General features: G+C 38.7%; 1 protein-coding gene across 1 annotated transcript in view; it reads left to right on the top strand.

The window, feature by feature from the left end:
• Positions 1 to 321: 321 nt before the first annotated feature.
• Positions 322 to 13,368, top strand: part of LOC107573980 (Golgi-specific brefeldin A-resistance guanine nucleotide exchange factor 1-like) — a 52,497-nt gene continuing 39,450 nt past the window's right edge. Inside the window, exons 1-2 of the mRNA XM_016260442.1 lie at positions 322 to 357; positions 547 to 678. Coding sequence (XP_016115928.1) covers positions 348 to 357; positions 547 to 678 — 142 coding nt within the window. The 5' untranslated portion in view covers positions 322 to 347. The remainder of the gene's footprint in view (positions 358 to 546; positions 679 to 13,368) is intronic.

Genomic DNA, 13,368 nt, shown 5'->3' on the forward strand with positions numbered 1-13,368 from the left:
GCATTACTAAAAATACATGTATCAATAGCGGCAAAGACCAGAAAAGTACTACTCTTACTCAGTTTCTAAAAAGCGGTATCGTTGCATCCTTAATGATGAGAGAGAGGCTTTAATTTTCCCAGCAGCTGTTGCTTCAGCGGGCTCGCAGCAGAATCCTCCCACCCCGGCCAGTTCAGTCATTTTCATTAAGGCTAAATCCTACATCCTACACAGCTGCTTTAAACAAGAGATTTTGGAAACAGAGTTGTAATAAGATACCCAGCTTTACCAAGGTGAATAAGAAACAGCCCTCGCTTTACCCGCTCCCTGGCTCTACCTTTCTGTCCTGTTGCATCTTTTGCACATGTATGCACACAGGTTTGTCATGACACACCTCTCCTAAATCCATTGTTCATGTATACTGTATGTCACGCAATTATTCTTAGATATTGAATAATTTGTCCTACTAGCTTAAAATAGTTACTGACTCGTATCTCATTCATGTGTTTATGTCAGTAGGTTGAATTGCCCTCCTCTGACCTAGAGATTTCTCTTTTGTCATTCCAGATCTTTCCGATGTGGAACCCAACGTGTTTCTTAGACCTTTTCTGGAGGTGGTCCGCTCAGAGGACACAACTGGACCAATCACAGGCCTCGCTCTCACATCGGTCAACAAGTTTTTGTCATATGGCCTGATAGGTAAGTTTTTATTATGCCTGAGAAACAATGCCTGCTGTTTATTCTTCCAGAATACCAGATAACAAATCAAATGTAATCAAGCATGATTATGAACACATTCAAAATATACTATACACTACCGTTCAAAAGTTTGGGGTCAGTAAGATATTTTTTTATTTAGGAAAGAAATGAATTTTTATTTAGTAAGGATGCATAGAATTGATCAAAAGTGACGGTAAAAGCGTTTGTAATGTTACAAAAGATTTCTATTTCAAATAACTGCTGTTTCCACAAGAATATTAAGCAACACAACCATTTTCAACGTTAATAACATGTTTCAGTTATTTTAATTTGTAATAATATTTTGCAGTATTGCCGTTTCTATATTTTTGATCAAATAAATGCAGCCTTGGTGAGCATAAGAGACTTCTTTCAAAAAAATGTTTTTAATTTTACAGACCACAAACTTACGGTGGTGTAAACTGTAGAAATACAAATGCATATTATATGATAACTTTAATAGTTCACCTAGTTTCATCTGTGAAGCACTAGAGAAACGTTTAGTAGCTGCTTCATATATTGAAAATTAATGATGACCAGGGGCTGTCAGGCTCCAAAAATTACAAAATTCTTATCTATGTATTCACATGCATCATAACCAATCATGATGTACCAAATTTGAATGAGAAAGTTCAGAAAAAAGAAAATAACAAACAACATATTTGGTTTGGAACATGAGGATTTTTGGTAGATTGCATAGAATATAATCCCTTTAATGGTCTTTAATTTTTGTTACACTTTAACATTAATTATAAAAACAGCTCATTGGTCAATGTTAACAACACATTTTTACATTACCGAGTGCACTTCTCAGTGGTGAAGTCCTGATGTAAATTGACCAGAGTCACTGTTCCTGATGGGTGGACTGTATTTTCTCACTGACGCAGGAGAGCTTGTTTTGCAGCAGTTGTGATCGGCACAGACTGTCCTCTTCCTTGTTAGGGAAATATGGCCAAATGCTGCCAAAGTGTGAAAGCAGCACCCTGTTCAAGATACAAGGCGTCTCTAATTAAAAAAAAATACTATGACGGCAGTTGTCAAGCAGCTGTATGCTTTGCACAACTAAAAGATGATTTTACAAATGTTAAAGGTGCTCAAACCCATAACGTAATATAGCACGGTTCCAGAATCCATGGATTTCTGAGATGTAGATATTTTGTCCATTTGATTTTTCTACGTTGCACATTGAATAAAGATCTAATTTTAACCTGGAAATAAACAAGAGTTTCAGGGTTCAGAAAAATGTTAAACAAAAGCAAAGATATGATTTAAAACACAAGAAGACTTAAAAGGTTAGTTCACCCAAAAATGAAAATTATGTCATTAATTACTCACCCTCATGTTGTTCCAAACCTGTAAGACCTTTGTTCATCTTCAGAACACAAATTAAGATATTTTATATGAAATCTTAAAGCTTTCTGGCCTTGCATAGACAGCAACGCAGTGTACCACGCTCAATGCCCAGAAAGGTAGTAAGGATATCGTTAAAATAGAATTTTCATTTTTGATTGAATTATCCCTTTAAAATTCTACACTATTTTTTGGTCATCAATCAAATGGGTAAATGTGTGACACCTGAGAGAAAAAAAATGACATTGTGACATGGAAAAAAAGTAAAAAGATTAAATAAAAATAAATAAATAATAAATAAATTAGACAATAAAATAACTGAACTTAAAGTTTCACTGCAAGTTAATCATACGGATTTCTATTGGAATGCAATTGACAGACACACAGATGAAATAAATGAATCCCGGACACGCTGCTGTCACCCCAGATGCACCATTGTTCCTAATCCGCCATGATGCCAGCATCTCGTCAGGAAGGGTTGCTATGGCAACCTGCACTCCAACCCTTGTCTCTCTTTACATCTGGGATAAGGCATAGTAGTCACAAATGCATACATTTCCTACAGTACAAATGAAGTCATGCTCTCAAACAGTATTAGCAGAAGCACACCTGCTGTAAATATAGCATTTTTTAAAGCAATTAAGTGTGCTTATTTAAAAAAAAAAAAAAGTTACTGGCTTAATTTTCTGTCAGGTTAGGAAAACACTATATGAATTGAAAGAACACAGTTTCGCATATAATCGGTCTGTCTGTTTTTTGAGTAACATACAGAATGTAGTCTTTTTTTTTTTCTTAGCAGAGCTTCAGTACTCTTTCTCGCGCATATTTATTTTAATTCTCTCTCTCACACGCACAGAGCTGTGCTAATCCCAGGTGAGCACTCCTGACGAGCGTGACATATTAATGCACTCGTATGAGTGTGTGATTAAATGACCTTTAGGTATGTGAGAGGCTGTGTGCTGACTGATGGGTTATGCTCATTCAGACTGCACTAATCTGCCATGAGACAAAATTCTTATCTATGTATTCACATGCATCATAACCAATCATGATGTACCAAATTTGAATGAGAAAGTTCAGAAAAAAGAAAATAACAAACAACATATTTGGTTTGGAACATGAGGATTTTTGGTAGATTGCATAGAATATAATCTCTTTAATGGTCTTTAATTTTTGTTACACTTTAACATTAATTATAAAAACAGCTCATTGGTCAATGTTAACAACACATTTTTACATTACCGAGTGCACTTCTCAGTGGTGAAGTCCTGATGTAAATTGACCAGAGTCACTGTTCCTGACGGGTGGACTGTATTTTCTCACTGACGCAGGAGAGCTTGTTTTGCAGCAGTTGTGATCGGCACAGACTGTCCTCTTCCTTGTTAGGGAAATATGGCCAAATGCTGCCAAAGTGTGAAAGCAGCACCCTGTTCAAGATACAAGGCGTCTCTAATTTAAAAAAAATACTATGACGGCAGTTGTCAAGCAGCTGTATGCTTTGCACAACTAAAAGATGATTTTACAAATGTTAAAGGTGCTCAAACCCGTAACGTAATATAGCACGGTTCCAGAATCCATGGATTTCTGAGATGTAGATATTTTGTCCATTTGATTTTTCTACGTTGCACATTGAATAAAGATCTAATTTTAACCTGGAAATAAACAAGAGTTTCAGGGTTCAGAAAAATGTTAAACAAAAGCAAAGATATGATTTAAAACACAAGAAGACTTAAAAGGTTAGTTCACCCAAAAATGAAAATTATGTCATTAATTACTCACCCTCATGTTGTTCCAAACCTGTAAGACCTTTGTTCATCTTCAGAACACAAATTAAGATATTTTATATGAAATCTTAAAGCTTTCTGGCCTTGCATAGACAGCAACGCAGTGTACCACGCTCAATGCCCAGAAAGGTAGTAAGGATATCGTTAAAATAGAATTTTCATTTTTGATTGAATTATCCCTTTAAAATTCTACACTATTTTTTGGTCATCAATCAAATGGGTAAATGTGTGACACCTGAGAGAAAAAAAATGACATTGTGACATGGAAAAAAAGTAAAAAGATTAAATAAAAATAAATAAATAATAAATAAATTAGACAATAAAATAACTGAACTTAAAGTTTCACTGCAAGTTAATCATACGGATTTCTATTGGAATGCAATTGACAGACACACAGATGAAATAAATGAATCCCGGACACGCTGCTGTCACCCCAGATGCACCATTGTTCCTAATCCGCCATGATGCCAGCATCTCGTCAGGAAGGGTTGCTATGGCAACCTGCACTCCAACCCTTGTCTCTCTTTACATCTGGGATAAGGCATAGTAGTCACAAATGCATACATTTCCTACAGTACAAATGAAGTCATGCTCTCAAACAGTATTAGCAGAAGCACACCTGCTGTAAATATAGCATTTTTTAAAGCAATTAAGTGTGCTTATTTAAAAAAAAAAAAAAGTTACTGGCTTAATTTTCTGTCAGGTTAGGAAAACACTATATGAATTGAAAGAACACAGTTTCGCATATAATCGGTCTGTCTGTTTTTTGAGTAACATACAGAATGTAGTCTTTTTTTTTTTCTTAGCAGAGCTTCAGTACTCTTTCTCGCGCATATTTATTTTAATTCTCTCTCTCACACGCACAGAGCTGTGCTAATCCCAGGTGAGCACTCCTGACGAGCGTGACATATTAATGCACTCGTATGAGTGTGTGATTAAATGACCTTTAGGTATGTGAGAGGCTGTGTGCTGACTGATGGGTTATGCTCATTCAGACTGCACTAATCTGCCATGAAGAGTGACATTATCATTACTCCCAATTAGCATTCCATAGACATACAGTACAGCCACACGCTATAGGCCTTACGTTAACAGCTCTGATTGATTCACAACTTGCTCTGATACAGGGCTCTTAACTTTGGATGTTGGTTATAGACTGTAATTGATCACTGACTCTTCAGATCTTTCAGGGGTTTTATTGTATGGTTTGTGTGGATGAGATGCTGAAGACTAACTTTATATTCTCGGGAACTAGCGCAAAAAAAAATTTTTTGGGTCATTATTGACAAATGCTAACCGTAATGATCATGAATATGATGTGTGGACACTCTATCTATCTATCTATCTATCTATCTATCTATCTATCTATCTATCTATCTATCTCTCTATCTCTCTATCTCTCTATCTCTCTATCTCTCTATCTCTCTCTCTATCTATGTATCTATAGGCGTCTCTAATTTAAAAAAAATACTATGACGGCAGTTGTCAAGCAGCTGTATGCTTTGCACAACTAAAAGATGATTTTACAAATGTTAAAGGTGCTCAAACCCGTAACGTAATATAGCACGGTTCCAGAATCCATGGATTTCTGAGATGTAGATATTTTGTCCATTTGATTTTTCTACGTTGCACATTGAATAAAGATCTAATTTTAACCTGGAAATAAACAAGAGTTTCAGGGTTCAGAAAAATGTTAAACAAAAGCAAAGATATGATTTAAAACACAAGAAGACTTAAAAGGTTAGTTCACCCAAAAATGAAAATTATGTCATTAATTACTCACCCTCATGTTGTTCCAAACCTGTAAGACCTTTGTTCATCTTCAGAACACAAATTAAGATATTTTATATGAAATCTTAAAGCTTTCTGGCCTTGCATAGACAGCAACGCAGTGTACCACGTTCAATGCCCAGAAAGGTAGTAAGGATATCGTTAAAATAGAATTTTCATTTTTGATTGAATTATCCCTTTAAAATTCTACACTATTTTTTTGGTCATCAATCAAATGGGTAAATGTGTGACACCTGAGAGAAAAAAAATGACATTGTGACATGGAAAAAAAGTAAAAAGATTAAATAAAAATAAGTAAATAATAAATAAATTAGACAATAAAATAACTGAACTTAAAGTTTCACTGCAAGTTAATCATACGGATTTCTATTGGAATGCAATTGACAGACACACAGATGAAATAAATGAATCCCGGACACGCTGCTGTCACCCCAGATGCACCATTGTTCCTAATCCGCCATGATGCCAGCATCTCGTCAGGAAGGGTTGCTATGGCAACCTGCACTCCAACCCTTGTCTCTCTTTACATCTGGGATAAGGCATAGTAGTCACAAATGCATACATTTCCTACAGTACAAATGAAGTCATGCTCTCAAACAGTATTAGCAGAAGCACACCTGCTGTAAATATAGCATTTTTTAAAGCAATTAAGTTTGCTTAATTAAAAAAAAAAAAAAAGTTACTGGCTTAATTTTCTGTCAGGTTAGGAAAACACTATATGAATTGAAAGAACACAGTTTCGCATATAATCGGTCTGTCTGTTTTTTGAGTAACATACAGAATGTAGTCTTTTTTTTTTTCTTAGCAGAGCTTCAGTACTCTTTCTCGCGCATATTTATTTTAATTCTCTCTCTCACACGCACAGAGCTGTGCTAATCCCAGGTGAGCACTCCTGACGAGCGTGACATATTAATGCACTCGTATGAGTGTGTGATTAAATGACCTTTAGGTATGTGAGAGGCTGTGTGCTGACTGATGGGTTATGCTCATTCAGACTGCACTAATCTGCCATGAAGAGTGACATTATCATTACTCCCAATTAGCATTCCATAGACATACAGTACAGCCACACGCTATAGGCCTTACGTTAACAGCTCTGATTGATTCACAACTTGCTCTGATACAGGGCTCTTAACTTTGGATGTTGGTTATAGACTGTAATTGATCACTGACTCTTCAGATCTTTCAGGGGTTTTATTGTATGGTTTGTGTGGATGAGATGCTGAAGACTAACTTTATATTCTCGGGAACTAGCGCAAAAAAAAATTTTTTGGGTCATTATTGACAAATGCTAACCGTAATGATCATGAATATGATGTGTGGACACTCTATCTATCTATCTATCTATCTATCTATCTATCTATCTATCTATCTATCTATCTCTCTATCTCTCTATCTCTCTATCTATCTATGTATCTATATATAAAATACATTATATTTTAATACTTTTATTTATTTATTTGTTTATTTACATTTTTAAAATCTTTTATTTTTAATTTTATTATATATTGTACATCACCTGTCGAGGACATTGGGACTCAGAGAAAATTATTATTGTTGTTGTTATTTCCGTGATCACTGAAATCATAATATCTATTGTGAAGACTATGATATGAAATGCATTACAGAATTTTTTTTTAAATGTAAAAAATTTAGTTTATATAATATTTTGCTCCCAATTTATTTTATATATGGAAAAAATTGTGTTCTCTCAATTTAATATATTATTATAAATGATTATTGGTTTTGTATTCATTAGGACAATATTGTATTATATTATGATATTGTAATAATGTGTTTTGGAGAAACCTTGTAATACAACAAAAATTTTAATAATAAGAGTAGTAACTTTGAATATCTCATATTACATTGGAATTTTATTTAGTTTTTATACTATTTACCTGTAGTGTCTCCTCAACTTCAAAAATTCAGTAATTGTTTGCTCAGATGTGTATTTTCAAGGCAAAATGCGAAAATCTGGTTTTCATGTCCAAACCCTTAAACCTTTGGTTTCTCTGAAAAGACCGGGATGTTTTCTGTAAGATGCCTGCATAGTCTTGACAAAACCCAAATGTTCTCGACAATGGACAGAAGTGAGCTGCTAGTCCCGTGAGGTTACTGAAGTGTCTTTGGAGAGTGACTGTTCAACTCAATGCAATGACGGTACAGAGACAGAATACTGCCATCTATTGGCCAGACACATGAATACAGTCATCTTTGGTACATTTTGTCTTGTCCCCATAGAGAATTCATGGACATTCACTGGTCCTACATTAGCACATTGAAGTTGTGACCAGCTCTCCTTGATGTATTTTGTGGTTTTGGTCGCCAAATGATCAAACTGAGCACTTCTTTTGAAGCAGGAGTATTTTATATTTTCTCACCAAGAGTCACAACATCTGATTTTTATCAGTCAAATGCACCAGGCTTGTCCTGCTGTTGGTGTACAGTGAGACCTGAGCTCTTACAGCACACTGGGAGGTCTGACTTTCACCAAACACACACACCATGTGAATTTGTTTGGCGAGGGCTAATTCCCCTCAATCTCAGGCCTGAGGTCGGTGGGCTCGGGGGGACGGCCGTATTGACAGATATCCAGATCCCACTTTTCCCACTCTTCTTTTTCCCAGGCCGGTACTCAGACCAGAGGCTCACTTACACAGCCACTTATCCCTCTAAAAACTACAACAGCCACACACACACACTCACACCAATGTACGTGGAGTGTTTAGTAAAGTGCTTTTCAGATCCTACCTACTTCAGTTAAAAAGTTGGGACCGGTTTTTAAAAAAAGTTACATAATTTGTGACACGATGCAGATCAAAAATGGACATAAGCTATTTTTTGCCAGATTAGTGCCCATGCACGCATGGTTTAGGGGTTAATGCAGGCTTGCTTTTCTGCGATGAGCAGTTCTTTCCCTTAAGGGACACCCTGGTGTCTGAATGTACTTCTACTACACAACAGCTGTTTGAACCTCTTTGGTACTCATACACATGCACAAAGACCCTCCAGCCCCACCCAGACTTCAGTTATTTCAACAATGACTCTCCCACTTGGCTGTGTAGACTGTGCCAAGTGAGGATTAGTATTTTAGATGACTTCTGATGTTGTGCTGAATAGACCATGGCTCTTGTTTCCGTGGAGATGGTCTGTTTGAAAGGGGGTCCCGTGTTTATTGTGAGCCTGCCTCTTCATTGCTGTTCAGTTCACTCATAGATTTTCACTCGAAATTTAGTTGCTCAGTCACTGTGCCATGTCAACAAGTTGTCTAACTCTGTAAACAGTCATCTGTAAAAAGAAAAAAATAAGTATAATGATGTTTAAAACCATTTAAATGCTTTAATTTTACAAAACATTTGTGGTGTCATATAGCCTTCCCTACCGCATACCTAGTAATCATATAAAGCTATAAGATGCAGTACAGGAGGCCATATAATATTGTAATATATATTCACCAAAGCTGCATTTACTGTAATTTAGTGAAATATTATTGCAAATAACAGTCTTCTATTTGAATGTTGTTTAGTATTTGAATGTGATTCAAAGCTGAATTTTCAGCATCATTACTTCAGTCCTCAGTGTCACATGATCCTTCAGAAATCATTCTAATAATGATGATTTGATGTGCAAGAAACATTTTGACAATATAAATTGGCAGTTGTGCTCATTGATACTTTTGTGGAAACCATGATGCATTATTTATTGATTCTTTGAATAGAAAGTGCAAAGAAAATAATTTATTTTTAACAAATTTTTTTAATTTTCTAAAGCTGCAGTCTGTAAAAAAAAATTTTGGGGTTAAAAATGATCCGTAATCAATTTTTTGAGAAAGTACATAACCAGCCAGTCACCTTACCTTAGCCCGATTCACAACGGTAAGCTTATAATAATGTTTTTTAATTTGAGTGGTACTTCTAGGTTTTTGCGGGAAATTCGAGCATGCTGCCACGTCATTACATTACGTCTGTAAACACAAAGAAGTTGTCACTGCTAGTAGGCTATATCGCATGTGAAGATCCTGCAGGTGTTGGATCATTAATAGCTTTTTCTCACAGCAAAAATTTAATTATTTTTCTCAAATAATTAAATTTATCATTTTGATAGCAGATTGTAATCCAGAAAGGATTGTGTTTATGAAACACATGTAAGTGACCGAAATTAGATTATATTCCAGTTTTAAATGTGCATCTGATTACAAATTACAATCACACAAGTTTTGTATTTTAAAGAGAACCAGTTCTAAGCAAGAATAATTTGCTTTTTGTGTTAAAAAAATTTTCTTATTTGAAATTCGAATGGTATGACAATTAGAGATTGGACAGCACAGAAATTGAAATCTAAATGTAACGCTAATACACTCTACATAAACATAGTCACGCAGTGCTGATGTTGTTAACATTAACAATTTGAGAACTTTAGGTTACTACCGTAACCCCGGTTCTCTGATAACATGAAGTGAGGTATCTTACTATGGGAACGCCCCAGGCGTGACCGATTGCGGAATCACTAATGACACCACGTCTGCCAACCACGGCAGACCAATCGCTGCAGCGATCAGGGAGTCCCGCCTCCCTGTATATAAACCGCAGCTACCTGCTGTCTCATCATTCTCCGCATATCTCTTCTCCGTGCGGGATGAGCAAGGAGGGCAATATTGTGAGATACCTCACTTCATGTTATCAGAGAACCGGGGTTATGGTAGTAACCTAAAGTTCTCTTTCTAACATTCGTTCGGTATCTCACTATGGGATATAGACAACTCCCGTATATTGCCGATATGCTGATGAAGCAGACTAAAAATGACACTCTGTCCCAGTACGAGTGTTTAAAAGCCGATCAGAGGAATGGAATCCCTCAAGTGATTAATGGATAACATCTCCCCTCGCTCCAAGGTGGGCAAATGAAGGTTCTGTTACATCCAGTCTGTAGAACCTCACAAAGGTGTGTGGGGAAGACCAGCTAGCCGCAGCACAGATTTCCTTAATAGAAATGCCCTTAAATAGCACCCAGGACGTAGCTATCCCTCTAGTTGTGTGAGCCCGGAACTCTCTTGGGGGCTCCACATCCACATTATTATAACATAACATGATTGCCTCCACAACCCAGTGCGAGAGACGCTGATGGGAGATTGGCTTTCCCTTGAAAGAGTCTGCCCACGAAACTGATTGCTTTTGTGAAGTGCCCTGGTTCTTTGCACATAAACTTGTAGAGTCCGCACCGGACATAAACAGTGTAGCTGCTGCTCCTCAGAACATGAGAAAGTTGGTGGATGGAAAGCCATCAGATCCACTGCCTGACCAGACACCGTGTGATCGAATACTTTAGGCATAAATGCCGAATTAGTCCTAAAAGTTACCTTTTGACCACCCGGAGCGAACATCATACATGAGGAGTGGACTGATAAAGCGTGCAGTTCACTCACCCTCTTTGCTGTTGTAAGAGCGAGTAAAAGAGCAGTATTTAAAGAAAGCAGCTTTAAGGAGATGCTCGAACGGGGCTTTAGAGAGCGCGTTCAGGACCATTGACAAATCCCAGGGCAGGACCAGCGGCTTTGATACTGGGTGTAATCGTCGTGCTCCTCTCATAAATCGGCAAATGAGAGGATGCTGGCCTATAGTAACAGAGTCAAGTCCTATATGACATGCCGAGATAGTGGCCAAATAAACCTTAACCTGCCTTTGTCCAGGAGGTCTTGCAAGAAACATAGCACGTCTGAAAGTGAACACAAATAAGGAACGTTGTTTCTTTCTGCGCACCATGCTTAGAACACTCCCTATTTGAGACTGTATAAAGAGCATGTGGACGCGGCCCTCGTGTTCTGAATCATCTCAATAACCTTAGGAGGTAAACCAGCTGCATTTAAATTCAGCCTCTCACGGGTCAGGCCCAAAGAGACAGCCTCTGTGGTGAGGGGTAGAATATCTCCCCCCGCACTTGGGAAAGAAGATCCCTGCGTGCTGGTAATGGCCATGGCTGGTCGCAGAGCAGCTGTGCAATCTCCGCTACTCACAGTCTCCCCGGCGAGTATGGTGCTATTAGAATCATCGTATGATCGCTCTCTTACTCTCCGTAATGTCGGCTTGATTAGGCTTAATGGGGGAATGCATACAGTTGCGCATCTGGCCATTCGTGGGCTAGAGTATCCACACCCAACGGTGCATCGTCGCCCACTAGAGAGAAGAACAGGGGATATTGCACGATGCGAAGAGATCTACGGCAGCTCGACCGAATCGCTGCCATATCATCTGAACCACCTGGGGATGAAGTCTCCACTCCCCGTACAGCAGGTTCCCTCTGGACAGCAAAATCTGCTCCCCTGTTCATTATTCCTGGAACATGAATTGCGCGCAACGACAGGAGGTTCACGCTGCCCCACATTATCAGCTTCGCTAACATGTGAAGTTTGCGAGAGCGTAAGCCTCCCTGCCGATTTATATTGGCTATCACCGTTGTATTGTCCGTTCTGACCAATACATGTTGATTTTTGAGAAATTGCACAATGTCTCAGAGCCAGAAATACTGTCAGTAGCTCTAGAAAATGTATGTGCTCTTCCCTCAGTACCGGAGATCAAACTCCTCTCACTGCCCGTGAAGGACGCGTCTGTCGTCACCACTTTGCTTGAAACGACCGAACCCAGAGGGCATCCTGTTCTGAGAAATGGAGCACTCTGTGGCTGAGACGGCTCTTGGAGCGGATGCCCTGTGACGCCACCCAGTTTTGAAATTCCCTCATTCGCAGTAGTCCCAAGGGGACCACTGCTAGTGTTGAGGCCATCAACCCCAGTAACCGGAGACATAATCTGAGAGAGACTGTTTTCCCTCGTTGAAAAAGGGAGATGCAGCGACGAAACGCCTCGATGCGCTCCTCTGAAAGAAACCCTCAAAACGCCACAGAATTCAATCTGAGACCCAGGTAGATTATTTCCCGTGAAGGTGTTAGACAGGTCTTTGTCTGGTTTATCTTGAAACCTAGTCTCTCCAGATGAGTCACCAGTGTATTTGTATCGACCACTACTTGGTGCGGAGATGGTGCACCCACGAGCAGGTTGTCTAGATAAGACAAGAATCTGACTCCCATATTCCTTAACCGAGTAAGAGCCCCCTCTACACATTTGGTAAAAATTCTCAGAGCTAGGGAGAGGCCAAAGGGAATTTTCGCATACTCGTATGCTGTATTTTGATATGCGAATCTCGGATATGTCCTGTGCGCAGGAAAGATATCTATGTGAAAATATGCGTCCTGGAGATCTACTGAGGGTTTCTACAATGTTTTGAGTGAAAACATTTTTAACTTCTACTTTCTGAGGTGTTTGTTGAGGGCTCGAAAATCCAGAATGGGACTAAGACCTCCCCCTCTCTTGGGAATCACAAAATAACGGGAGTAAAAGCCGTTGCCTTTCTTCCGTTGGAATTATTCTTATAACACCTTTTATCAGTAAGGAGGATATTTCTTCCTCCAGAACACGAGCTGACTCCCCCTGGGCCGCTGACATTACCACGCCAATGAACACCGGAGGTTTTACAGCAAACTGGAGTCTGTAGCCCCTGTTTATAGTGGCTAAAACCCAGGGATGAACTGCGCATGCGCGCCAGTTCGTTACCTGGGTAGCGAGAGGGCCTTTCCCGTCTTCGCTCACTAGCGGTGTTGCGACACCCTCTAGTGGCGAAGGGAGGGGTATTCACTGTTTCGGGGGGGGGGGGGCCTGGGGAACATGGGCCCCCT

Source organism: Sinocyclocheilus grahami, unplaced genomic scaffold (genome assembly GCF_001515645.1).
Source record: "Sinocyclocheilus grahami isolate Dianchi unplaced genomic scaffold, SAMN03320097.WGS_v1.1 scaffold2080.1, whole genome shotgun sequence".
Classification (NCBI taxonomy): domain Eukaryota; kingdom Metazoa; phylum Chordata; class Actinopteri; order Cypriniformes; family Cyprinidae; genus Sinocyclocheilus; species Sinocyclocheilus grahami.